This window comes from Callorhinus ursinus, unplaced genomic scaffold, assembly GCF_003265705.2.
Source record: "Callorhinus ursinus isolate GAN/ISIS: 27379988/994484 unplaced genomic scaffold, GSC_fseal_2.0 scaffold5, whole genome shotgun sequence".
Classification (NCBI taxonomy): Eukaryota; Metazoa; Chordata; class Mammalia; order Carnivora; family Otariidae; genus Callorhinus; species Callorhinus ursinus.
Window position 1 is genome coordinate 24,541,814 of NW_027397067.1, and position 27,569 is coordinate 24,569,382.

Genomic DNA, 27,569 nt, shown 5'->3' on the forward strand with positions numbered 1-27,569 from the left:
CCCCCCCCCCCCCCCCCCCCCCCCCCGCAAGCCCCAAGCACTGCACAACCAAGCCCGGATTAGAAGCCCAGTTTGTAGGCTGGAATACTAATATTAACAGAAAATCATACTTGTTGGCATTTGAATTGTACCTCTGGATTGATTCCTACAAAAAAGGCTCCATTATAAGAAGAAAAATTTTTTTATAAATACACAGAATGACAGAGTATAAACAATGCAGAACGGAGACCAGAGAAATGAAAAGCAAAAAGGCAAACTAATGACTAGATGGGTTTAAAAGTTCATTTCCCCCCTTCTTCTCTTCCTCTTCTTCCTTTCCCTCGCCTGCAGCCTGCACCCAAGGAGTCCAAGGGGTGGCAGTGGCTGCAAATCCCCCTCCTTGGGACCCCAGCCCCAGAGAGGCCGGCTGGGGAGGCGCTGCGGTGGCTGGGGAAAAGCTGTCGGGAGCCAGGAGTGGTGAATGAACTCCTAAACAAACTCTCCACTGACACATCACTAAAAATAAGTATGCTTACATGCATAACACATTTTTGGAACAGTAAACTGAGCTCTCTCTTTCATCCTCTCTAGAGACTTTAAGTTTCACATTCAGCTTTATAGAAAATAAAATGCAGGTGGCAACAACTCCAAGCGCTGCAGGTAGGAACTTCTGAGGTAGGTGATAAATGCACATCTGCCAAGACGTTAAGGAATTGCAGCGGGGCGGACAGGCACCGTTCATCAGCTGTTTGCCCGTGATTGTGGTCAAACGCTGATAAGGCTCACTTGGGCATTGCCTTATTTAGTCAGACTTCTCTGCCCAAACACCGGTGCATGATGACAACAGTTCATGCTATTACCAGTCTTTCTCCTTTCAGTCATTGGTGCTGACACACCAATTAAAAAGAGTGTCTCCGTTATTCAAACAGCCTCTTGCCTTTCCTGGTAGCAACTATTCTACAAAGAATAATGATAATGATATTACAAACAAACCTGCATATGTTAAATTGGCAAAGAATTCTCATAAGGAATACTGAAAAGTAAATTTTAGTTCCTCAGGCTTTTTTTTTAAAACCCAACACGGAACAAATTATAATGTTGTATATTATGGCTCTGTTGGTTTGGCTCAATTGTGTGTTGTTGTTTTTTCTTTTTCATAAACCAGTATTATTACTATTTCTATTATTTTTTTAAAAAAGGCATTACTGTAAAGAGCCCTAGAGAAAATAGTTTGATCCAGACCCGATTCTGCTCTTATCTGCACCAATACATATGAGACTATACACACATAAATGTATACGTACACAAAGCACTGTATGTATTTAAATTATTTTCTACAAGAAGTCTAGTATATGAATCAGTTCTAATTGCTTATAGAATGAGGAAGCTCTTTATGTACTGATATGGAATGACTTCTAATATATATTACTAATTAAAAAAACAACAGGGTACAGAACAGTGTGTATTCTAGGCTACAATCCTTTATCTGTAATTCCAACATCTACGAAGCTTTAAAAACCTAAATTTTCAAGTTTAATGCCCAAACTTATTTGACAGTAACACCTGAGTGCAACTGACATGAGGCTATTTATGGTTCTTATTTATCCCATTTGGTGGGAGTATTCAGTTTCCCTGGAGAATTAATATGTTTGATTACTCCGTGCTGTTCAGACCCCCTGTAGGTATTATGTAATTTATGCCATAAGCGCCATTTTGCTTTTCTAAAATCCAATAAATTCTGAATTCTAAAACATATCTGGACCCAAAACATCTTGAAAGCAATTATGGACTTGTGGTAGGCAACCATTTGTGTGAAAGGGGATAAAATGTGTATTTGTATGTATATAATTATCAGAAAAATTTTATGAAGATACTAATAACATCGGTTGTCTTTAGAAAAAGGAACTGATTAGCTGGAGTCAGGAATGGGAGGGAGGGTTATCACTCAGTCTTCCATTTTGTAACTTTAAAATTTTGAACCATGAACATGTATCATTTATCCAAAAAAAAAAGAATATTAAAATTAAAAAAAATCACCACTTATACAAGCATATATCAATAGCATGATCTGTTTAAAATACACTCTGTTAACAAGTCTTCAGTAGGCAATGTTTACACCCATTGCCAGTGGATCCCCTTGACTAGTCCTCTTTAGTCACCATGAACTTGGGCTGCTCTTGGCTCTCATTGTAAGTGTGCCCAGGTCTTTACAATGCTGCCACCCCTGCCTTCCAAATGCTATTTACAATTCACTTCTTAAATGAAGCTTTTGTCTGCCCAGCCCACCTGCGGTTACTTCAGGTCTATCTGTCCCTCTATAAAACTCATGGTATTGGCTAGCTACGTGCTCCCTTACTTATCCTATCTTTACTATTACACTGGAAATTCATGAAAGGGGTGATAAAATAATCTGGCTTTAAACATTTTGCTTGGCAGTTTTTCTTACATTGACAGCTCATTATACTGTGTGTGTATTTGGTCTTCCTAATGAGCCTTCCAGGGCCTGCCCAAATAATAAATGATAAATACTAGCTAAACTGAATTAAGCTTATAAAACAAAAATCATTTCCCAGGAAGGCTTTATAACGAAAATGAAATAAAAAAAATAATCAAGGCAGGCTTCTGAAGACTCAAATACCACCTGTAATGACAACTCACAGTAGAGCCTGGCCTGACAGGAAGTGATCCTGAATTTCCAAATTTCCAAGTGCTGCCATGTGCATTGATGGGGGAGAAAACCCAGCTACATTTTGGTGCTCTTGCACACGTAAGAAGTGGTCTAGTAAGAATTATTGTGAATTAAAAATTGCATCTGTTCCCTGTGCTGTTAAAGAAGTTAAGTTCTCTACTAATTGTGATGAGTCCTGAGGACCCAAACTGAGACTCAAAATCTTTAAAAATCATGGGCTACTAAATTTAGAAACAACCCAAATCCTTATATTTCTTAGAGCCTTTGGAATCACTTCAAAATGATTTTTGAAAAGGTATACATATTCAATTTAACAATTCAGTTTCTCTTTTTTAAGACAGAAAGCAGAGACTTTTTTAAAGAGTCAAAGTACATCCAATGAAGTAAAATTTCCCTCCGATTATACGTTTCTTTCAAGGCCACTGTTTTGGCATTGGTAACAAATTTCGTATTCACAACTATGACAAAACCCCTACATTTTCTCTTTTTATTCTTAGAAATTAATTCTACTAAAGAAATCCACTTCTAAGTCATGTCTGCATCATCACAAAATAAAGGCAAAACATCGATATGGTTTTCCATATAAATATGTACTTGTTTTAGCTGATAATCATAAGGTTTTATTATTATTATTATTTTTAAGCCAGAAAAACCTTGGCAAGAATTCTAAGTCTCCACTCTCACTTTACAGACGAAAAGACCAAGCCTGGGGAAGTCACAGTTTACGGGATGTGTCCTCCGTGCTATCCACTTCGAGGTGTACAATTACTCATAGGAACTGGCTGGACAAAACAAGCACAGACCTATAGCCTAAGAAGTACTGAAACAGGGGTCTGTACGGAATGCCAAGGAGCAGACAGGAAGATGGAGGGGGCTGGAGAAGGCAGCCCCAGACGGGGCTGTGGCTGGGGCAGGTTTCATCTTCCCATCCTCCTCTGTCCGCCTGTGAGTCGCTAAGCCTCCCGCTGCCCTCTCCAGCAGAATTTCAGCTGCACCAGCACTTCTGCCCTGTAATGGGCTGTTTACTTGCCTGTCTCACCTCATGACATTATGAGCACCCAAAGGGCAAGCGCTGCCTTTGAATACCCATTTCTTGGACCTGCATCATGTCAGGGGAGAGGAGGCTCTCAATTAACATCCATTAAATGAGCTGGGTCTACAAATGACTTCAGGGTCAAAAGGTGCCAGGCAGAGTGGGATATCCAGAAGGACAGTGGACGGTTAAGTCTAGAAGTGGGAAAAGTTGGCAGGGAGAAGGGCAGATGTGGGTAAAGACAAGAACGAGCAAGAGGCAGAAGGAAAGAGAGTTAAGGCGCACATGAACATTCGAGGAAATGCTTTAGGAGGCGGATGAAACAAAAAGAAAGTAGAGCCCATGGACGGTTTCTCAGAAGAGATCAATGTGGTTACCATCCTTAGTCAAAACTAAATAAATAGAGGCCATGAAACCATAGACTTACATAGTTGTAATGACAGGTTTAGGTTATTTGAATAATCTTTTGTTCACATGTTTCTGTTAAAAGCTGGTAAATATTTTCGCTGTGTGGAGCTACTTAGCCTTAAAAGTAACTTTTAAACTACGCATTTGTTTTGTGCAGGGAGGGAGGATTTTACTTAAGAGTCTGCTGTTTGGCAAATATGGCCTCGCCCATACGTGAAGGGAGTGGCTGGACTGCTGGAAAGGAGGTTGCTATGTAAACTCTGAAAGGTACCAACCAACCAGTCCCAGGAAATACACCTGCACTAAACCCACCAGATCCATTAGGCCAAGCAACCGTCAAAAAGGGGAAAATAACATTTTCCATAGAAACCTCATCTGAGAGAATGGAGCCAGAGTTCAGTTAGATCCGATTTCGATTTCTTTACAGGGTTAAAAGGAAATAAATGATTATCATGGTTAACATACCTGCATTTATGGCAATGAGGGTATCTACCACAATTATACCACCAGCTACAACACGGCCCTCTCCAGAGAGAGATGATAACACAAATCAGCTCCCGCAAGAACAACATGGCCTAACAGATTTATAATGGTAATTAAAGCTTTGATTTTTTTTTTTGAAAAAGGAGATAACCCCAAAGGTATTTAACTGAAAAACGCACAATAATCACAAAGCTTCGGGAGCACACAGGAACTGGGTCCCTTGCAGGATGTTCCCTATTGTGCCCCTGTTGCCCCACACCTGCTATTGTGCTCTTCTCTTGTGCTCTTTGCTTAGAACATGCTCTCTCCCATTTCTATTTGCAGAAATCCTTCCCAAGGTCCAAGATCCAACTCTAACCCCTTCCCCCTGAGGCCTTTCCTGATGCTCCCATGTGGAAAAAAAAAATTCCTTTGTTCTTCTAAATTTCATGCAAGACCAAAAAGATTCAGAGAAACACAACTGACTCTAGCATGGCACTTGCTGGTTCACCTTACATCATGGTGATTTCTTACAATGCACTACTAGAGGACACCCTGCTGGAGAGCCAGGATGATCTCAGACTCACTTCTGAACTCCTAGCAGTGTTTACCCCTGGAAGCATCAGCAAGTACTCAGTGTAGGAAAGGACAGTGGTCTGGGTCTTCCATAATTTGTCACGATGGCCTACGGCATATGGGTAAGTACTGACTTCTAGATCCCTATTTTTTACTCTATTCTTCTGCTGTCATTTTGCAGATTGCAAATTTACCCAACTATAAATGGGGGGGAAAGGCTGGTTTCAGTTATTTCCCTAAAGTCTAAACAGACACGCCTCGGAAAAGACATAATGAAGATGTTTTAATCATCTTCCGGTAGACATTTCACACTGCTTTGTTTTTAATCAAACATAAACATAGCACGAAGAGGATTTTATATCTAACTTTCAGGTTATTCTCTCATACTTTCAAGTCTGGCCATTTCTTCTGAAAAGTTGATTGAAGCACTATGAGGTAGGAATGCAGAAATGCAGGCATGTAGGTGGGTAAATGTGTTGAAAAGAGAAGTCCAATCAAATCCTGTTTTGCAAGGCAAGACCCAGGACAAAGACACAGGTGTTCAGCTCAAAGCTGTTTAAATTTTCACAGCACACAGCACACAATGGTGAATGAATCAGGCTGGTCCGAGGCTCAGAAAGGAAACCTGCATCACAAAAATCTGTCTTTATATCCACAGTTTGCACACACCCTGGAGCAGCCTGCAGGCACTTCAAACAGAGGTGTGGCTCTGTATACTGCAGGCTGGGATTTGTCTTCACATTTGCATGTGATGTATTAGGAAAAAATCATTTATGCTATTCTAGAATTTGGGGGAGAATCTCTACAGCTATCTATGAATGCCATTGAACTTTCACTAACCCAGTAACTGAACATACATATTACTTGAACTTCATAAAAGCCTTGGATAGGGCCTCAGAGACATTATATCCTCAGATATGCTCAAGGAAGCATCAGGAGAACAAGTTCACCCCAAATTTCCCTATGAGCACCTTAACAAGAGTAACAGCTCATGCCTGCACAATGCTTACTGGTGCCAGGCACTGTTCCAAATACTTGGCACATACCAACTCAAGGAGGACTTATTTTAACCCTGTGAGGAGGTACTATGAATTATCATGCCCATTTCACAGATGATGCAGTTAATGGTTGGAGAGGTAAAGTTGTTTACTTGAGGCCACTCAGCTGAAAATGTGACAGAGCCAAGACTTGAGGTTGCTGTGGCTCGGACATCTGTGCTCTTAACTACTATACCACATTGCAGAAAGAATTCCCTAAACCACCCTGGGCAAAAATCAGGCTGTCAGTTAAATATTTATTTGAATCGTTTCCCTCTTTTGTCCCTTCTGAAACTCTGCGCTACAGCTCACATTCACTTCTTCCTCGATTTCCAAAGGCAAGGATGAGTGAGTTAGAGTTGACTTACAAGCCTCTCTTTCCCAGGATCAGACTGGCCCAAAAGAGGGGATGGCACGTTATTAGAGCTCAAACTGTGGGGCAGAGTCAGGCACAAACCAGCCTCCGTGAGATGGTTCTGCCGGAAATAGGATAGCTTGGACCCAACTGTTGAAAGACGCTGGAGGCCAATAGACACCCAGCTCCTACTTGTGAGCTGGTAGCCCCTGGGGGACATGGGGACTCTTGTAGGGCCTGGCAGGTGTAGGGGAGGGTGCTGCTCTCACTTTTCTGCTTTCTCAGATCTGGCTTCCCAGGCCTCACAATGCACTGGGGGAGCAAAGGAGGTGGCGTCCTGCAAGTCTCAGGGAGCTCTTTTGAATGTGGGGAGTTGGTGGGCCCGTGGGAACCAACAGCAACAGAACAGGAGCAGTGCAGGGGCTGGAAGGGGAATTCTGGGATTGGGCTCCAAAGCCTGGGGACTTCCCTGTAACCTGACTTCTTCCCATGTAAGGTAAAGTCCCCAGTTCCTGACCACCCTCAGCTCCTGCTCTTCCTGCATCTCTTTTAGGCTGAAGATACAAATCTACCTTATTTACCCTTCCAACTTCAGTTCTAAGGGAAGCATTTGAATGCAATCCAGGTAAATGGGAGAGGAACCAAGACAAAGTTGGCCACAGGGAAGGAAACAGACCCAACAGTGCGCCTGGATGGACCTGCCCTGAGTCACACACAACGGAGCCAAAGCAAGCCAAAATGAGCACTGGGCGAAAATTCTACACCGACCTCACTTCTCCCAAGAATTCCTCCTCTTCCTTGGAACAGATTTCTTTCCTAGTGATGCTCCCACACATTGCTTCAACCTCCACGTAGCTCTTCTTTAATTTCTAGCTGCACTGCAAGTTGTTTACCTATCCATCTCTGCCCCTAGGTTATACATTTCCTGGAGGATAGGGCCCCATCTCATTTTGGTTTCTCCCCAGACACCTACTCTTTCTGCTTTACACAGAGCAGATATTCTGGAACTGCTGGTTGAAGCAATTACAAAATTTACTCTAACATGAAACATTTAGCACTTCAAATCTATTACCTCGTTTAACCCTCAGAATAATCCTGCTAATAGCTACTATTGTTCTTTTCCCACTGTGCAGATGAAGGCACGTGAGGCCTGAGTCCCATCGCTGACAGTGCTAGGATGGGAACCAAGACTGTAGTCACAGTGTGCGTTTTTTTTTTTTTTTTTAAGATTTTATTTATTTATTTGACAGAGAGAGAGATAGCGAGAGCAGGAACACAAGCAGGGGGAGCGGGAGAGGGAGAAGCAGGCTTCCCGCGGAGCAGGGAGCCCGATGCGGGGCTCGATCCCAGGATCCTGGGATCACGACCTGAGCCGAAGGCAGACGCTTAACGACTGAGCCCCCCCAGGCGCCCAGTGTGCGTGTTCTTAACCACAAGCTGCACACATGGCCTCTCCATGCCCTGGAATTCCAGGGGTATAAATAACAATAGCATGGTAGCTGGAAGGGACAAATAAAGAGCTCTCAACCCTCCACGCTTTTGCCCTTGCGGTCCCTCTGCTAGGAAAGCCCTTCTTCCCCGTTCTGTTCCTGGAAATGCCTACTTTGTCTCCCCAAGACTGCCCACGAGTTGCCCCTTGAAGTCTCTCTCAGCTCCTCCGGGTGTTCAGGGACCCTCTGCTGGCTTCTTATGTATCCTTTGCTGTGTGACATCATTTAATACCTGCTGCTTTTCTCCTCAATCTCCTGCCCTGGAAACATGCGCTCTCAGAGGGCAAGGGCTGTCTTTACACAGTACTCAGTATGGAAGTATTCGACAACGGCTGGCTGTGTCCGTTTATTTAGTGCCACTTCCTGTGTAAGGGGCACTCATACACTAACCGAATTTCATTCTCCCAACTTCTGTGAGCTGGGTGCCGAGTCACCCTCTTTTTTCGGACAAGTAATCTAAGGCTTAAAAGGTCACATAGACGATATTTGAATAAAATCTCCCACCTCAGCCCAGTCTGGCAAGCTGCGACAGTCTTTTTGGCATCCTGGCCCCCAAACATAAGGCAGGGCCATTACCATGGGGAAGAGTGGCATGTTCTTCAGGCCACCTGTAAATGGGTCTCCCCAGGTCTTGCTCCTGGGCACTGATCTGAGCCTGTTTGGGAAAGGGATACAGTCTCCAGGTGACGAGTGAATCGGACCTCAAACTTCAGCTCATTCACCTGATTGTCTCCTGTCACTCAGGCTTCACGTGTTTGTTATAACTGAGCCCCAGGAAATCAGTGTCACTAACCACAAAGGACTTTCAGTAACGAATGATCATTTTCATTAAACTTAAAAACTTATGCAATGACCTCAGCATATATTTATGTAGTAGTGAGCTGATAAAATGAACTGTCAGAAACTCGATGAGATCTTAGCTTTGTAATGGATTCTAAATCTCCAAGGAAGAAAGCCAACTGAAAAATGATAAATGAATCAAAACCAAGTATTTAGAGTACCTATCAAGTCTTGATACCTGCACTGGGTCCCATGTAATGTATAAGATAGAATTATTTTTATTAGCTATACAGTATACATTAATAAACATAAAGTTGGCCACTGAAGTTTAAAAATGACCTCTTATTCATGATTATCATTTTCGTTCTGGGTGTAAGAAACATTTTATTCTGGGTTTAACTCTTGTAATTCTTACTAAAAATGATTCCAGCTAGCTTTAGATTTGTGCCTAATTATTAGGAAAAACTTATAGTAACTCTGCATAGCTTTACATTTCGTTAAGTTCAGTATTAATTCAGATTTCTAAAAATTATTTAGAATTTAGGTGAGCAGAATTTCATACTAATTATAGAGCTGCAATGGATGGGGAAAAGGAAGAACAGAAAAATTAAGAGAAAAAAAATCTTGAAAATGTCATGAGAAAAGCCAGTTATGTACACCCTATTTTAAGCTCCTAAAAGTCACTACACCTGCTTGGTACAGGGACTGTAAATATATTTATTTGCTTACAAGTTTTACTTTTTTTTCCTACAAAGAAAATCCCTTCTTAATCTCCATGGCTTGAACACTTAAACTTTTACATCCTTGGCTTTTTCAGAGTCCTCCTCTAGACAAAAATTATAAGGCATGACTCAATGTAATCCATGCTTTTGAAAGAGCTACAATTTTATATTTTATTTAGTAAGTGTTCATTTTTCAGTAAATATAGTTTTTCTTTTCATATTTTCCTGTTTCATGAGAATAAGAAAAACTGTTGACTAGACCAGAATATACATGTAACCAGTTTCTTAATGGAAAAATCAGACTGTTCAACAGAGACCCCTGTAACTCATCAAGCCTTCCTGCACCTGCCTGATTTCCAGCAGGAAAGGGGGGGATTTCTCAGGTGGTCAGTCACAGCCGGCTGAGCAAGGGGCCTTTTCAAGCTGGGACTTGCCACTGCCGAGAATCTGCAGGAAGGCTGGACTGTGCTCTGAAATATGCCAGCTCTGGGAAGCTAGGTGGACTCTCTATTACAAACCAGAGAGGGGTCAAACAAAACAAACTTGCAACGAGTTAGAGCAGAGACCAGGGAGCGGAAAAAAAACATAGACGGTCCTGTGGAACATCATCAGCACAAAACAGACCTCTGGTTCTCCCGTGATTTTGATCTTCAGCTGAACCCAAGTGCTCTTTGTAAGACTGATAACTTACCGTTCTTGGTCCTGCTTACTCCATGTATGTAAAATGCCTACTTAATGTCCTTCTGGGGGTAGGTCCCAGGGGATAAGGTTTGGAGCCTGAAGCTGGCCTCTGCAGAGTTTTCACACTTTGTTTAATTAGTAAGTCAGATATCTTCCTACGAGCCATGTGCTTATTCTCTTGATCCATTTTGTACACATAATAACTATGCAAAAATAAAAGATGCCTTTTCCAAAGCAAAGAAAATCATAGATGTTAATTTCACTCTTTTATATGGACTTAGTCAAAGACAACAGGCTGTATAAAGAGTTAATGAAAGCTCTGATTACTATATGGCTGACCATCTAGATATTGCGATGGCTACCTTATTAATAGAGTAAATAAGAAAAATAAAAAGGATTTGCTAATGTGACTTGATTCCAGACAATGGAATTATGCAGATAGAGATGTTATAACCACAATAGAACCTTGGTCAGTATCTTGCCTAAGTTTATCTTATCTTAGTAGAAAATAACTCCTTCGTTTCCACACATGGTTTACCATCTCTGATGATTCCTTATAAATTCCTCAACCTCAGGCTTCTCTAACTCATTTTCCTAACGACTCTATTACAAGTGACTATGTAAATCTTTGATTTTGATGTTTTCATTTCCCCTGGGAACTCTTAAATGCACAAGGCTTCTAGGTACCATTCTTACAGGAATCTCTTCTTGCTTTGTTCCTCCCTGAAAGTCCATGACTCGAAGATTCATTATCCTTCTCCCTAAAGTGTCACCCCCATTATTTGCGGTCCATGTGTGTTCTTAGCGGACTATGCTCAGATCCTTAGGGTTTTAACTCTTTGTACACAACCAGTGGTAGACAAGATGAGTTCTCCTTTGCCACTTTCAAGAATCCAGTTCTTTATGCGTGGATTGATTTGTTCATGTCCTCTATGGTCCTGTTGCAACTTTTGCTGTGTCCAAGCCACTGTGTGCATGACAGCTAAAACCATTCTCCTCAGATGTTGTTTTGCTCATGTTACTAACTTCCTCAGGACTCTGAAACGGTTTCCACTTGTGTATTGCATAATGCCTGATTAGTGCTTTTAAGATCCTTCAATAGTCAGCACCCTTATCTAATTGTCCTCTTCTCTGACCATGACTCAGCTGGACTCTACAAGACCCGCCGCAAAACACTGTGCGTCTTACATTATACACACCAGCAGGGGGGCGCACAGTCCAGAAGGGTTTTGAGTACCTTTTTGTACACACACTTTACGACTTCTCAAAAGAGGATGAAGCTCCAGAGTGGAAATCTAACAGAAAGGTCAGATCCAGTGTCTCTAGCCTCCTACCTTCCTATTATTATTATTCTTTTCTACAAACCAACAGCATAAGCTTTCAGGAATTTCAGACTAGCCCCGCTACTGCTAACACCCAATTTACTAGCTTTCTGGATTCCCCCCCCGCCCCCCCCCCCCCCCCCGTAGGATAAGGGTGAGCGGGAAGTGTTTGCATATGAAAGACCTTTGTTTTCAGGTTCTGTTGGCCATGGGAGTCACTAGGGAATACCAACACGGAACATCAGAAGATTAATAAGGCTCTGAGGCCGGAAGTAATATCCACTCCAGCAAACCACAAGGCCAGTATTGCCCATGATAATGAACACTGGTGATCTTTACTGCCTTGAAGCATTTTTCATTCTCTTCAGGCTGTGAGTCATCAGACACGCTATTCTTCTCCCACCTGGCAAAATCTCTGTTGCCTCTGTGACAAATCATGCCTTAGCTTCCCTTCAAAATATTGCTCAAGGCTCAAATTCCTTATGAAATCATTCCAGACCAATTCCACCTGGCACCAGACATGCCGATTATCTCAGGAACCCCTTTATTTATGCTGTCTCTCTAATTTTTCTCCCCTTTCTCATTACTCAGCATTCCCTTAGGGCCAGCATCTTATACATATGAATTTACATAGATTCATATGCATACATGTTTATACAGACACTGTTTATGGAGGGGGGATGCTGGAGAGTTTTTAATTTTCTTCCTTTGTTGGCTTACGCCTTCTATTTCCTTCAAAATTTCCCTTATTATCGGGCACTGAATACAGCGGAGGCTCTGTAACTGTTACAAATATAGCAACTGTAATTTAAAGAAAACTTTTCAAGAGTAAAGTTTAGTAACTGAACTTTAAACCACAAAATTAACACATTACTGAAGATTCCAAAGGAAGAAAAAAATGAAAACTCTTACATATGCTCTTCTTTCCCTTGTTTTCACTTACAGAATGAAACATTAGGGACTGTCTGCTCACTCTATAATTAGGCTTTAATCATTCCAACAATGGGTTGAAAGTTATTCTGATTTAGTGAGGAGTAAGAAGAATAACAATTTTGAAAAATGCTTTTACTCTCAAGTTTGTATGGTAACATGAAAAAAAAAAAAAGACCTCAAAATAGTCGTAGTGGCCAAGAGAAAAGTTTTTGAAGGTGCTTTATGGACAGGTCAATCTTTTTTCAATTCCTGTAAGACTGACCATTTAGACATTTAGATAAACTACTTCAAAACCTGTATGGAATGAGGTAGGCATTAATAAACAGCTGACTGACTGAACTGCTTTGTGTTATTATTTAACTACTCCCTGTGGGTCTAAGTTCTCTCCAACCAACCCGAAGTTTGTAGATGGGTCAGGTGCATCTACCTTTCTCCCACTTCAGGTCTCGTGCGATACTAAGTGTGTCAACATTTAACAATACCCCTGAGATGATAAAAAAAAAAAAAAAATGACTGGTATGTGAGCTGAGCTCCTGGAATGCTTACAGGTACTTCAAAAATGGTTTTAATTTTGGTTATATGTCCCTAACTGTAATCTTGTTCTTAACAGTTTATAACAATGGGACATTTTCCCTTTCAGTCCACCATCTTCTGAATCTGGAGGCAGAAAAGTAAAACCTCAGTGATGCTTCACTGTGTTTACCAATTGTTGGTATAGTTAGGCGAAGTCAAGTTCAAAACAGCAGTGGAGGCCCAGACTTGGGCTTTTCTGTGACAGTGTGGTCCACTGTCTCCCACTTCCTCATCCCCACTGATGAATTTCTCCCTCATTTCATCTATTAATGAGAGATCCAGAAAGATGACTTTGCTTAGTATGTTTGAAATAAATGACCCACATTCCAGGAATGATGAACCTTTTCACTAATCTTATTTAGGAGCATTAGAATATCACACACACGAACATACTAGATTTGCCTCTGTTCCTCACCCACCACTTCGATCCATCAATTCCAGCTAATTTCAACTCCTGCTTCTCTACTATCCATGCCCTTGACTGGGTCTTTATCATCTTGCCATAGACCAGGTCTCCAGTCTTGGCCCCACTTAAATCCATCTCAGAGACAAATGGTTCCTTGCCCCACTTCCTCCAAATACTCCCCAACACCGACAAGAGTAGACAATCCAGCTCCCAAATCTTCATGGCATCATTTCCTATCATATCATAACCTACACTTATCAACTTTCAGTGTGCCTCAAGATAACCGGGGAAGCTTGTAAAACGCAGACTTCCGAGCCTCACCCAAAGACATGAGAAGCCAGCACTGGGTGGGGGCCAGAAATTTTCAAGTGCCCCTTGTGATCAGCTGCAGGGGCTGTGGATGGAGAAGCCCCTCTGTCCAACTGCTGCTAGGAACTTACCCTATGCACTTTCATCCCACTCTGTCTTCCTCCGGATATTCCTTTTGTCCGGAGCATCCTTGCCACCATTTGCTTTCCGCTGAGTCTCCATCCACTCTCCACAGCACAGGCTCAGCCCTTCAGCCCTACAGGTGTTTAGTGTTCTTCCTTCTTTTGCATTTCAGGTTTTCTTAGAATTCACCGTACTGATATTACCCGTTTATGTTTGTCTCAGCCACAAGATTTGTGGCTACTGAATGAATAATACTGGTTAAATGAAACTGGCAAAATGAAGCATATGATGAAATAATACTGCTCCCAGATGGATCATCTTTTATGAGCCTAAGGCAAGCGCATGGGTAAAAGGAAAAAAAATTCCTACCCCAATTCTCAAAATATAGTGGACATTAAAGGCTTGGGCTCTGATGCTATGCTGCCTGGAATCTGCCCTACATAGGTCATCTACCTGTTTTGTGACCTTCCTAGGTCTTGGTTTGCTCCTGACTAACAGCGTAGCTATGGGGAAGAGGTGAGATGAGAGATGCCAAGTTCATGGCATGGGTTCAGGCACCAGGTAACCACTGAACCATGTCAGCTCTGTTTGTGTGTGGCCAAAAGGCATCACCCGAATTGCTGTCCCTCAGACCCAAAGGGGAAGGGTGCTTGCACTAGTGTGTTGGATACGTGGGGGAAATGTTTAGCACTGTCTACAATGCTTCCCTATTTGGAAACATGGCCAAAAAAAATCATCTTACTGCAGGATAGCTAACTTTGATGTTTCTGTATCCGAATGATGCTAAGATTCTGCTACCGTCAAAAATCATATCTTATAGACTCCATGCAGAGATAGTTTTAGTTTAAGTTAAAATGTGATTTAAATTAAAATTCTTTAGCTATTGAAAAAATTTGATTTTTTTTTTAAGAAAGCACCAGTCATCTTCTCCTTAGCACCATAAAACTCTTATCTATGTAGATTCTGTTGATAGCATTGCTACTGTCAGTGATAAAAGTCCCCACACAAAGAGACATTCTGTTTGGTTTTCTTAATTCAGTCCTATGTGGACCTTGCGCACAATCACAAAAGACTAACAAAGGTCAGGCAAAGGAAAGGGGCCTGGGTGTGAGTGAGTTCTGGGCAGAGAGGGCTTGCTTGTGCAAAAGCACAGGTAAGTGACAAGCTCACCCAGGTGGGTTAGGTGCCTCCCGGGGCGTCCCTCCACCTCCCAGCCCCACCTGGCTCATGGCACTGGCCCACTGCAGGGGAGTGCTGTGAACCCCCCAGGGTATTTGCTCTTAATGACAAGTTTTGTTTCTTATTCATCTTTGTATTCCTAGGGCCTAGCGCCATGTTTGGACAGAGCTGGCACTAAATAAATGTTTGCCAAATGAGGTTTCTTTAGCACCATAATTTGTGAGAGTGATATTTTGTTCCAGTATGTTGCCAAGAAAGAAACAGGACAACAGATCTTGCTCACTGGGTAGGTCCTTTGAGCATAAATCTTAGAAAGCATAATTTCACAAATTCAGAAACAAACTTTCTGATACCTGCATTGCATTGTCCTAAAGCAACAGGTTCCTCCTAATTACTGAGTGTGAGAATTGCTTTATTTGTACTTCTTAAAAAGAGCTGCATCCAGCACCATGTACGTGGAATTCCTCTTTTGCAGTGTGCCTCATAAATGTCTTTGTTCCTCAGGGTTTAGGTCTGAGCTCTTTATGTGTGGTACGAGTCTGAATTCCAGGCCAATGTTCCTTTTTGTCTTTGGGGCCAGCATCTCAAAATTCAAGAAGTCAAAATCCAAACAGCTTCCTCTCTAAACCTGTACTTTCTTCTCTGGTCCCTGTCTGAATAAACAGTACTAGCATCCCTCCAGTTGGCCAAGCTTGAAACGCGGGGGTCACTCTCACTCTGCCTCTTCTAGGTTTGCCACATTCATTCAACCAGCCATCAAGTCCTACTGAGTTTGCCGGGGAGACTGTCACCCACCCGTGTGCTCTTTCCATCCCACTGTCACTGCTTAGCTCAGCCCCTCGGTTCTTACGCAGATTACTAGTTAGCAGATTACTACTTAATCAGTCTCCAGTTTTATTGCTCCTTGCTCTTCCCAGCCCCTATCCCACCTGCATCCAGAGTGATCTTTCTAAATTTGATCATGTAATTCTTCTGCCTAAAGCTATCAGTAGCTCTCCCCGTTCTTTGCGATAATGTTCAAACTCCCCCTTATAGGTCAGTGAGCCCCTACTTACTTCACAACATCTCTCAACACTGCCCACCCCCAGCTAGTAGTCTCTTTTCTAGCCATATTTTCCAGTCATACCAAACATTTTAGAGTATCCCAAATACAAGTGGGCCATTATACTTTGCACCCTTCTCTCTCTTTTTTGGAAAACACCCACACATCCTTTGGTTTTCAAGCTGGATACCCCCTGCACAATCATGCCTCCAGCCCCAGGCTATGATTAAGCTCCTCCTATGTGCTACCTAAGCTCAGAGCAAGGGGCCAATCATCTGCGAGGTTACTGCATTTTTACCTGTCCTAACTGCCCTGATCTGACAGAAATGACTGGATCCTCATCATTATTTTACATTTACACAGCATGTCATCAATTCATGTTATAAGAGTGATTAAAATTAATTAATTAAAATTAATATTTCACGGAGATAAAAACCAAGCCTTATAAAATGGGCTGGTAACCTAGAGTCTTTTCTGCAAATCCAGACCAGGGTGTTAATCAATGTGTTAACTAATGACCCTTCCACCGCATTTGCATCTTTGCCAGGTAATCTATCAGTCACAGCTCAACTGATTCTCAAATCACTGGGGTGAGCAGGAGGGGTGGGAAATGAGTAACAAGGCCTGGTGGAGGGTGGGTATGGCTCCTCCATTCCTACTCCTGAACCCAAAACTCCAGCTTCTTTGGGATTTCTCCTCAACACATTTTGACTAGTGGGTTCCCCACATGAATATCAAACCTTTCCCCTAATGGATGGAAGTGAATGTAGGAAATCTTGAAATACTAATTCAAAAAGCTCCCGCACCAACATAAACAATTAAACAGAGAGGGATCTCTGGACCAAGCCAACTGAGATCAAAACTTGACGGACTTGATACAGTGAAACTCAGCAAAATTTTAACCTTATTCAGAAGTTTTTAAAAACTAACAAAAATATAGCAAAGTTATTTGTTAATCTCTGGCATAATCAATTATTTTAAAAATGCTAGAAAATGAATTAATGTATTTTACTTGGCTTGAATAAGTTTCTTTTGGCACACAGGGAAATCCTAAGAAGATTTGACTTCAAAGAGTTGCACTCTTTCGGGGGCGATCTTGATTCCTTACGTATTAATTAAATTCCTGATAAAGAAGCTTATCTTGAATTGAGCATATTATACAAATAAATGTGAAACACCAACTGAAATAGAAGGGCAAAATTATTAAAAGCTTATTTGGTTTTATTCTCAAGAGGCCGTTGTACTAAAGCTGAATGACTTACATAAATACCTTTGGCATTTGTTGGATCCTGTTCCCAAACACAATGTTCATATTTCATCTATAATAAGAAAAGCATCTCAAAGATTTGCAAGGCACTCGTCTTGCAAGCGTCCAGTTTGGTGTCTTGAGTAAAGTGAGATTGGCAGAGTCAGCTTAATCCATCATGGAAAGTTGTGAGCGGGGCGCTTTGGCTGCCTGGCAGTTGCGGCTCAGACAAGTCTCCCAGCTGTGTTAGCATGCACACAGAGCTCTGCCACTTGCCCTAAGACAGAGTAGCTCCAGGTCACGGCTAAAAGCTGTAGGGGGCACACGGGATGGAACATGAATGCTATCACACCTTTGGCTTTCCGGAAACACAGTAGGGGGGCTTTCGTTACAAAGGAAGCTATACTAGAAAGTAACTGCTGCTTTAATTCTTCATAGTCACAGAAGCAGGAAAAATGTCATGCTTCGGAGATAAATGAGATTGAACCTGCTGCAGTTTGTACCGTCTAAGCAAACTCAGATTTCTACAGTTAAAACAAGGCCAACATGTGTCCCAAAAACCTAGCTTATTGTCTCCCTGGCACGTTGCTTTTTCCCTCCAGTCTTGGTAGCCAGTTTTCGCCAAGTAGATTTCTGCAGATTTCAACATTACCTCATATCCCATTCACACCATATACAGACGGCATCTTCTCCTTATGCTCTCTGCTTAATCAAAGTGGAGAGAGACCTGCCTACATGATCCAGGGCTTAAGAAAGTAGGTTTTTAATGGCCCACAAGTCTGGATAACTGTAACCCTCTCATTATTATGGCATAAGACCCCTTTTCATTAAATTTGTAGTGCTTGAACCTACTTGTTCATCATTAAAACACACACCCTTCCCTCCCCCAAGGCCTCAGTTTCTGAATGGGCCTGGACTTGGGAGGGTTGGATGAATAATTTTTAAAGAAAGGTCTTCAGAAACAAGATACCCGAAGAAAGTTTTACAAGGTTCCCATAACACAGTATGTTCCCATGTTAGGTGTAATGACCTGCTAAGCATGAAGTACTGTAACATCAGAGCTGAAGGAGAGAAGCCGGGCATGTTCCCGTCATGCCTCTGGAGTATCATCCTATCCAAGCTTTACCCCTTGTCTGGGGGCTGGACAGAGCAAACGCCTCAGTATCTTTCTGGCTTCAGCTGCTTTCCTCTGCACACCCACACAGAAAATCCTCAGTGACTGGCCCGCAAAGAAGGCCCCTCAATACAGAGAAGTACAGCTTTTTTTAAATAGCCTGGACAAGAATGTGAGGAAATTAGAGCAGGCTCTTCACTCTCACCCATGGGAAATGGGCATTCTTTGGTAAAAAGGAGAAACACGTGTTTAAAATTTTTATGTGCAATACAGAAACTATAATACACAACAGATAATGGTGACCTCCACTAGCATACCTACACTATATGAAAATAAAAAGCTTTATTGTCCTACAGTGTCTTCAGAACATTACCCCAGCATAGCTTGATATAAATACATATGCCAGTTCCTTGCTCAGTTTCTTTTCAGTCTTAAAAAATATAATTGCCTGTTGATAGCATACTGACTTCACACAGACCTGAGGCTGGGAATGGGGTGAATCCTGATACACGCTCACATCTAAACACAGGTGGTCACACTTGGTGGATTTAATTCCTTTCCTTTTGCTTATCCCTATTGCTGCTTCCCAAGCTTCCTTCCCTTCCTTTTTCCTTCCTCCCTCCATCTTTACCTCTATCCCGGTCTGGCTTCTTGGTCATCTATCAACTGTCACTTTTGGGAATGATACTTGTATGATGGACACATTTTCCAAAACAGGAACTGGATATGGTGATTCACAGTTTACAAAAAAGCCCTGTGATACCCGCTCTCTCATTCAACTCTTAAGGCAACCCTCTGTGAAGAAAGAGGCAACTCTCAATCCCCATTCACAGTAACTCTTCTCAGCCTGAGCGTATTAACCAAGCCTCTGGAAGCTGTTTGCAGAAGGGCTGGTGCTAACAGGTGGAAAAGCATGACAGGCAGCAAAGTCTGATATGGACGAGCACAGGAGGCATAACTAGAGAAAATCATTAATGCTCGCTCTCCTCAACACCGAATTCCCACATTTGAGGCGATTTCCCCCAGAGTTCTTTACGTATTTAACAGCTTCTTCATTAAAATGGCTTACAAAACATTACTAAAAATTCATCAACCTTCCTGCAAAAAGCACTTATGCTAAAAACTGAACATTCACCAGAGCCCCAGTCGAAGAAATAAAAAATTCATAGAAAAGATAATCTACAATTGTTCTTAAAGATATGACAGGACTACTAACATTACAGAAAAGAAACAGAATAAACCAGAATTTTGATTTGCAAAAGAGATCTAGAATCCATTTGTCCAACTGAATTTAAGAATTTCAAATTCCTGGCCCTTCACAATAACTTGGTGGAGACTGAAATTTTTCCCTAAAATTGGTAGCAGTTTAATTTGGATCCGCAATGTGCACTGACTCATGGTTGACTCTGGGTTCTAATTACTTATAAGTGAACTGTGAATCAAGTCAAGTAGTCTTGTAAGGAACTGTTCTATTGAACACTATTATTTGAGCTCAAGAAAAATGACCCGCCCCCCCAAAAAAACAAGAAAAACCTTCAAAAGGGAATAAAGACAGCGAAACATTTAGAAAACAGATTCTTAAAAAACAGTAAGCTCTTATGTTCTGACCAATCACATATTTTGGTGATGTCAAACAGGTAGGATGAGCTAATATTTTTATAGTGGGTATAGGTTGACTTCCTGGAGTTTCCATATCTGCTTAAGGGAAGCACTCACATGTGTCACTGGACCAGCTCATCCCTGTGAGGAATGGAGATAAGAGTTTGGCTTAACCTCAAGTTCTTATTCCCCGGCCATGCCTTAGTGATGACTCTTTAATGATGTAGACATAGCTAAGGAAAAGCGTACCTGTAACACATATTTTTGCGTTTTCTGTACGTCCTTGATTATTGCCAGATTATAGCATGATGATTTATGAGAGCTATGTTTCCTTCCTTTAAAGCTGGTTTAAATATGCCCAACAAAACAGAATTAGAAGCCCTGGGAGGGTTTACAGCCTAAGTAGTGAGAATTTAATTCACTAATTCATCAAATATTTACCAGAGGCCTTACAAAAGCGTCCTGATCTAAACTAGCTGCTTGGGTGCATAAAAGTGAGCAAAGCTGCCTTCAGGGTCTGGCTTTCCGATCTAGTTGGAGAAAGAGATACCAAACAAATAACACTGAAATACGATGACAACTCAGACAAATGGGCATTTAGGTGGAAGGGGGATAGCAGTGGGGGGAGGGGAGGGTGTGGGCTTAGGGAAACCTTCTGTGAAGGGACCTGATGCCTAAACCGGAAGATGGAGCTAGTCAGAGGGGTAACTGGGGCAAGGGCACCAGGCAGAGGGAAGGGACGAGCAGACTTCCCCTAGAACTGAAGGAAAGCCGTTGTGGCGGAATCATTCCGGCCATGGAGGAAAGAGGGGGAGTGGTAAGGAACTGTATCTTTTTAGAAGAAAAATACGGGAAATATATTTTCATGTAGGATTTTTGGAAAAAAGTGTCTTTTTTTTTTATATTAAGGTTCAAAATTGGCAACATGGAATCCAATCTCTAGTTCTGAAAACAGGTGCAACAAGCTCACCTGTGCACCAGATCCCTTGGGTTTCAGGCTTCCACATTCTATCTGGTGCTTCCATACCCCTGTATGACTACCTTTGTGCCAGGCCCAGCAGGGCTAGGGCTGGGCGGGACACAGTACAGGGCTCCCTCCCAACATTACCTGGCTCAGTGTTGCTGTCACCACCTGAAGTTTGGGGGAGACTGGGTGCAGGAGTCACTGACACTTCACGGTCGTCTTGAAAGCCTGTCCAGCCACACACCCTCCTAGCTTCAGTGAGGCGGGCCACAGAGTCAGAGAATGGTGGTCCACTCCACCCTCCCACTTGATTTTCTTTCTTCGAATCTGTGTGATACAATGAAGCCAGCCTGTGGTTCTCAATTGCTTGAGGCCAGCTCTCTCCCATCCCTGTCACCAGCCATCTTCCATCCTTTAGCATGATGATCATGTCCTCTGGGGCTCAGAGTCTACACAGCTCTTCTTTTGTCTACATCCTTTTCTAAATTATCTGTTCTTTTCCAAGGAAGTATGGTTCTCTAAGGGCCACTTACTTGCTATCTCAGCCAAATGCTTCACCTTAAAATTCTTCCTTAAAATATTTTTCTTGGGCGCCTGGGTAGCTCAGTCATTAAGCTAGACGTCTACCTTTGGCTTAGCTCATGATCCCAGGGTCCTGGGATCGAGCCCTGCATCTGGCCCCCTGCTCAGCGGGAAGCCTGCTTCTCCCTCTCCCACTCCCCCTGCTTGTGTTCCCTCTCTCGCTGTCTCTCTCTGTCAAAAAATAACTAAAACCTTTAAAAAATATATTTTTCTCAAGGAACAGTATTTTGAACATCTCTTAGGCGATGACTGGAGACAAGAGTGACCTGGAGTAAGGATGACCAAATAAGAACTGTAATCGAAACCACAGGAACAGTGGGGTCATCTTGGGCAGGGCTGTGGTCTCTGCCTCTGAATGGGAGGGGCTTGAAATATTCAGAGTTGCTCCTTTACCTCTTGAACATTTCTTTAAAAACAAGGTTGAGACATTGTCTCAATTCCAGGAGATGATTTTTACCCACAGGACCAGGACAAGAAGGGAAGAAAACATTTTGTTACATCTTATAGACATAATACTTTTTAGATCAGAACAGAAACCTGAAGAAAAGTTATGAGTCAGCAAATTATTAGTCTCCCTTAGAGTTTTCACTCTTTAAGCGCTAACCTGCTAGTAAACGATTAGTATCTACTAGTTCTCTATCTGCTGCATTATTCCTATTATCCGCTAACTGTTATGTGATCCTCACATTCCCTTAACGATAAGAATTAAACAGGGGCCCATAATACACCTTCTGAAATAAGCCTGTGTGTTTCCTGCAGACACACTACTCCCTCTTCAAAGAAGCAAAGGTCCACAGACCTTGAATCTCTGGGGGCTGAAGGTGGTTGGTTCCACGTCTCCTGATTTCCCTGAGGAGGATACCATTATTTTCTCTCAAAGCTAACTTGAAGCTTTGCTTCAAGATAATATAGGGTGATGGCATAAAGACGGATCCATTTTCCTGAGACTTAAGAAACAAAAATTCTCCACAGCCTAAGAAATAATAGCAAAAGAATAATGATGAGCACTATCTAGGTGGCAAACTGAGATGGTCAGTAACTATGACCATCTCCCTCTGTTGCTAATGGCAAACAAGTGATTTTGAGAGCTGCAGCTACTAGGAACCTTACTTTCTAGTTGTTATTCTGCCATTATTGGGGCAGGACCAGGGGGAGAGTGTCACCTACGTTCTTAAACTTTTGCTTTTTTTTTTTAAAACCAAAACATTAATGGTAACTACTGGAGGGTCCAGGAAGGACTGAGCAGATACTCAGGCATTAAAAAGAGCCATGGTTTATGACAATATAGTAAGAAGTCCGTTTCCCAGCCAGCAATCTCCAAAACCTTAACCTTTCCTCTATTAAAAAAAAAGTTTTATTACTTTTTTAAAGATTTATTTATTTATGAGAGCAAGGGAGCGAGAGTGGGGCGGGAGGAGGGGCAGAGGGGTAGAGAGAGAGAATCTCAAGCAGACCTCCTGCTAAGCACGGAGCCCGCTGTGGGGCTCAGTCTCGCCACCCCAAGATCATGACCTGAGCCGAAATCAAGTCACCAACTGAGCCACCCAGGTGACCCAAAAAGTTTTTAAAAGAATGTAGAACTTTAAGCTCAGAGCTACTGAAGGGGACTGTCGGTCCTTCAGCTACTTTCTACAAAAACAAGTGGCAAAAACTCTGTATCTGAAGTATTTATTAAAGCAAGGGATCTGGAAAGAGGAGTAACATAGTGAAAGTAAGACGTAAAAGGTTAATTGAGTATTTTATCTATCGCATCATCTAAACAGTATACATATATTTTTTACTGTGGTTAGAACCCTTCACGTGAGATTACCCTCTTAACAAATTTTCATGTACACAATACAGTATTGTTAACTACGATCTTGCTTAACTGAAGCTTTAGAGCTGTTGAACAGTGGCTCCCCATTTCCCCCTCCCTCCGCCTCTGGCAACCACCATTTTACTCTGTTTCTAGGAGTTTGGCCATTTTAGATACCTCATTTACGTGGAATCATGCAGTATTTGTCCTGTGACTGGCTTATATCACTTAGTATAGTGACTTGAGCATTTGCAAAATAGCTAAGTGAATATCTATGAAGCAGATATGTGATTTTAACTGTATTTTTTAGCCAGTATTTTAACTGGCTAAAAGTATGTTTGTTGATTAGCAACTATGTAATACAGTACTCTCAAACTATATTACTATCCCCAAAAGACTTTCAACAGAGGGGATGTGGCTAGGACTTGGGTAAGAGTTTTATGATACTAGCATAATCAAAGATCCTTGCATTACAAGCGTTTCCCTTTCATTATTTAGATTCCTCCAATTTAAACCATAAAAGTCAATAATTAAAGTGAGTATAAGAAAATCATTTGCTAGAGTGTCCTGCACAGGTGTACTTTCCATCTGCCGAGATCGAACTGCCTCTACTAGAGCTCCAGGTTGTAAGGTGAAAACAAATGGAAGAATCCAAGAGTGCATTTAAAATTAGAGGCCGGGGCATAACCAAAGGTACATCACTAGCTCTAAAAGTTAGCTGAGAGCCAGAGAAGCCAGTAAGATTAGATGTGCCAAGTATCCCATCTATAAGCAAACTGAAAAGCAAGTAACGCAACGCTTGGTGATCTGGGAAAACTATGGTCTAAAATAAAGGATGCTGAGCAGAGAAGAGAGGTGAGGCCCTTCCTGAAAGTCTGTGCTGATCAACAAGCAATATTAACTTTAAAACAGGATGAGTTTGGGATAAAGATGGAAACCCTAAAGACTTTTAACACATATCTCAATACAATGCAAAAAATAAGACCAAGTAGTGCTTCAGATACTAAGAAGTAAACAGCAACCATAAAATCGTTTTTTTTTTTTAAATAGAAACTTCAGAAATCTGGAAGTATTCCGTTGAACGCCATGAAGTTGCCATTTTTTGAACATCAAAAGGTCCAAATATCAGTAATTTCATATGGTTCAGCCAAAGCAAAGGAGCGTTCATTTATTCAATGCTAAAAATAAAAACCTAAAGACATGCTAATTTCTGTGGCCTTGAAAGAAGGCTTACTTCTATGAGAAAATATAACCGAAGCAGGAGAAGATACATGCCTCAAGTCATACAAAACTGTGGCCAGTCAGTGGCCATGTAAATAAGCCTAAAAATACTTTCCATTTATAACCATCATTTTTGTCTACAATAAGACAATTCTATTCCCAATAGATTGCTCCATCCCTCTTGCTGGATCCCTGAACCCAGCTATTAATGGTAAACCTTCAGGCACATAGTCCTTCTGTGCCCACATACACCCCACTTCTCAATCTATAATTCACCGCTTTCTCCTACTCACTCCATCCCTTCTCTACTGCTCTACTTTCTTCCAACTTTGGCACACAGACAGTCCCATCTGTCCATGTCAGGTCCCCCCCCCACCCCTTTCCTTTTAATACACCAGTGATCTAATCATTCTTGCATAGAACATGGCGATTTGTATGAGCCTCAGTCCCTCTTCCATTCCCATATAGATGAGCTTTTTTATTTTTCATTTTTTTTGCAGTGATATTTTATTTATAATTATTTTTAAAATTTTAGGTAGTGAACGTACAGTGCAATATTGGGGTTTCTGGAGAATTCAGTGATTCATCACTTACATACAACACCCAGGGCTCACCATAACAAGTGCCCTCCTTAACTTGGATGGGAGCTCTGTTGTTCTAAAGAATGCATGCAAGATTTGGTCTTGTAACTTTCCATTTCTGCCATATTTAGATTTTGAGGCCTTCTCAAAAAACAAAACAAAACAAAAAAAATAACTTTCTGGATTCCTGACAATGTGCATAGGGTCTGTGTGACCTGACGTTAAGTATTAGGGAAGTAATTTGCAACAGGAAGGGCACCTCAATGTGCCTTCAACATTTTGTGATGATGGCCTTTCAGAACAGGGCAGGTACATTTCTGACTCATTCCATTGCACTTCATCGTTTTCTAACTTTGGTTCTGGCAATTGCAGAGGCTCTTTGGTGATGTTACCAACAAAATGACAAACATACTATTTGATATCCCACTGTTGTGAACGACCAGGCACAACCACCCCCACTTGCATTTACATACCTCGAATTTGCTATTTCCACTTTGGTTCTTGCCATGGCAGCTGCCCTTTGCGCGCCTTCAATTGCTCTGTCCACCTTCTCCCTAGTTTTTGTATTTCTTATTGGTATAAGCTGCTTCCTTATTCCACGGACCAGAATATTATTTTTGTATTTTCCCTCTTCTTTGGAGCCGTCAGGAAACACGGTGCAGCCATACCCGTGCCTCTTGTTATTTGCCCACTCGCCTTCATACTTCATGCCGTTGGAACGCTCGCTAATGCCGAAACCATTGCGCTTGTCGTTCTTCCACTCGCCCATGTAGGTTTCCGTGGTGGTGGCATCGACGTGGTCTTCCACGGGGCAAAAATCACAATCTACATCGCCGAAGCTGATCGTGGAGTTGGCATCGCTGGAACTAATTCTGCTCATGGCCGCGTCGCTGCGGACCGAGCTGCGCTTACTGGAGATGGAAGACTTGGATTCGGACTTGCGAAGTTTCATGCTTCCGAGAAGGGAGCCCCGTCGGAAAAGGCCGCCCTTCTTCTTGCCCGCGAGCTCCGCGTCGGCATGGAAGTTGAGCACGAAGCCGCCGCGGGTGCCCGCGGGACTGTCGGCAGCAGCCGCGGCGTCGTGGAGCACGCTGCCATTGCTCTGCTCGCTGCGCAGCGAGGCCATGGACGTGCGCAGCGGCGAGCGGATCACGGTGGCCATGCCGTAGGGCACGCTCTGGCGCACGCCGTAGCCATGCCGCATGCCGCCGGCCCACTGGCCCTGGTAGGTACCTTCGAGAGACCGTGAGAAAGCACAGCGTGAGTCGGGGGCAGAAGGGGTGCCCTCTTGGCTGCAAGCACCCGGGTGCGCCCTGGGAGAGCCTGGCGCATAGAGCAGGCAGGCCCACGGTCAAATCCCACACATTTCAAGTCAACTCTAAGCGCTACTTTTCATCCATTTGTGAATTCCTGCCCTGTAATTTTGTGTCTATGGTTTTAATGTAATTGCATAGCATTTTCCAATAGTCTGGTAACTTTGCTTTTCATTTAAAAATTTATACGAGTGTTTCAGATGAAACCACTACTTTCTAATACAAAAAGAGTGATCATTAGACAACTTTTCTCCCCTGAAATTAGCACATCAAAATCCCCCAAAGGAAGGCAGTGTCACAGAAGATGAAATGAGTTCTATTTGTTAATTTTATTCTAATTTTACTCATTTAGCTGAAAACCTTTAAAAACTCTAGGCCTGTCACTGTAACATTCCAACAGGCTCAAAGACTTAACATTATTGGTGATCTTAATACTTGGGGCATGGGCCATCAGATTATCTTACTTTTTTTTTTTTCTTCCATGTTTACCATTTTTTTTAGGGTAGGGAAAACTGTTTAATATTTAGGCTTATTATGTAGATTTGGGAGAAATTTTTGGAGCTAAGAGTGATTTGACAAATACTGTATGTATCCTGAACATAGTGGACCATTATGAAAAAAATGGGCAATTTAAGATTTTGTACTTTCAGGTGAAACGGTCAACATTTGTCCTGTACTACTGGCCAAATTTCTGCTTTCTCCTCGCCATTCTCTTCACAGATTCCCCTAGTCTCTGACACTACATAATGAAACACATCTTGGACTAGAAGCACTCTGAGGGCAGGAATTACCTCCTAAGCAAACACAAAATTTCCAGTCTCATGGCTTATGTGCCCTGTGGTCTGTAGGTGTTTGATGACTTCATAGTAAATAGCTATGGTGACTCAAAAGAATATACTATTTACTCCCAGAAAAACTGAGATTAAGGCCAGAATAAAACTTCCACTCCTACCAGTATAGAATTCAATCTCAGAGCAAAGGTGTGTTTGGCAATGTTCCTTAAAATTTTATTGATACCAGATCACTTTTTCAATGAATATTATGCCGTTTTAGGA

General features: G+C 42.1%; 1 protein-coding gene across 5 annotated transcripts in view; it reads right to left on the reverse strand.

The window, feature by feature from the left end:
• Positions 1-27,569, reverse strand: part of JPH1 (junctophilin 1) — an 80,994-nt gene that overhangs the window by 48,607 nt on the left and 4,818 nt on the right. For all 5 annotated transcript variants that reach the window (XM_025870747.2, XM_025870748.2, XM_073892902.1 and 2 more), the window contains exon 2: positions 25,675-26,434. In XM_025870747.2, the coding sequence (XP_025726532.1) occupies positions 25,675-26,434 (760 nt within the window). The remainder of the gene's footprint in view (positions 1-25,674; positions 26,435-27,569) is intronic.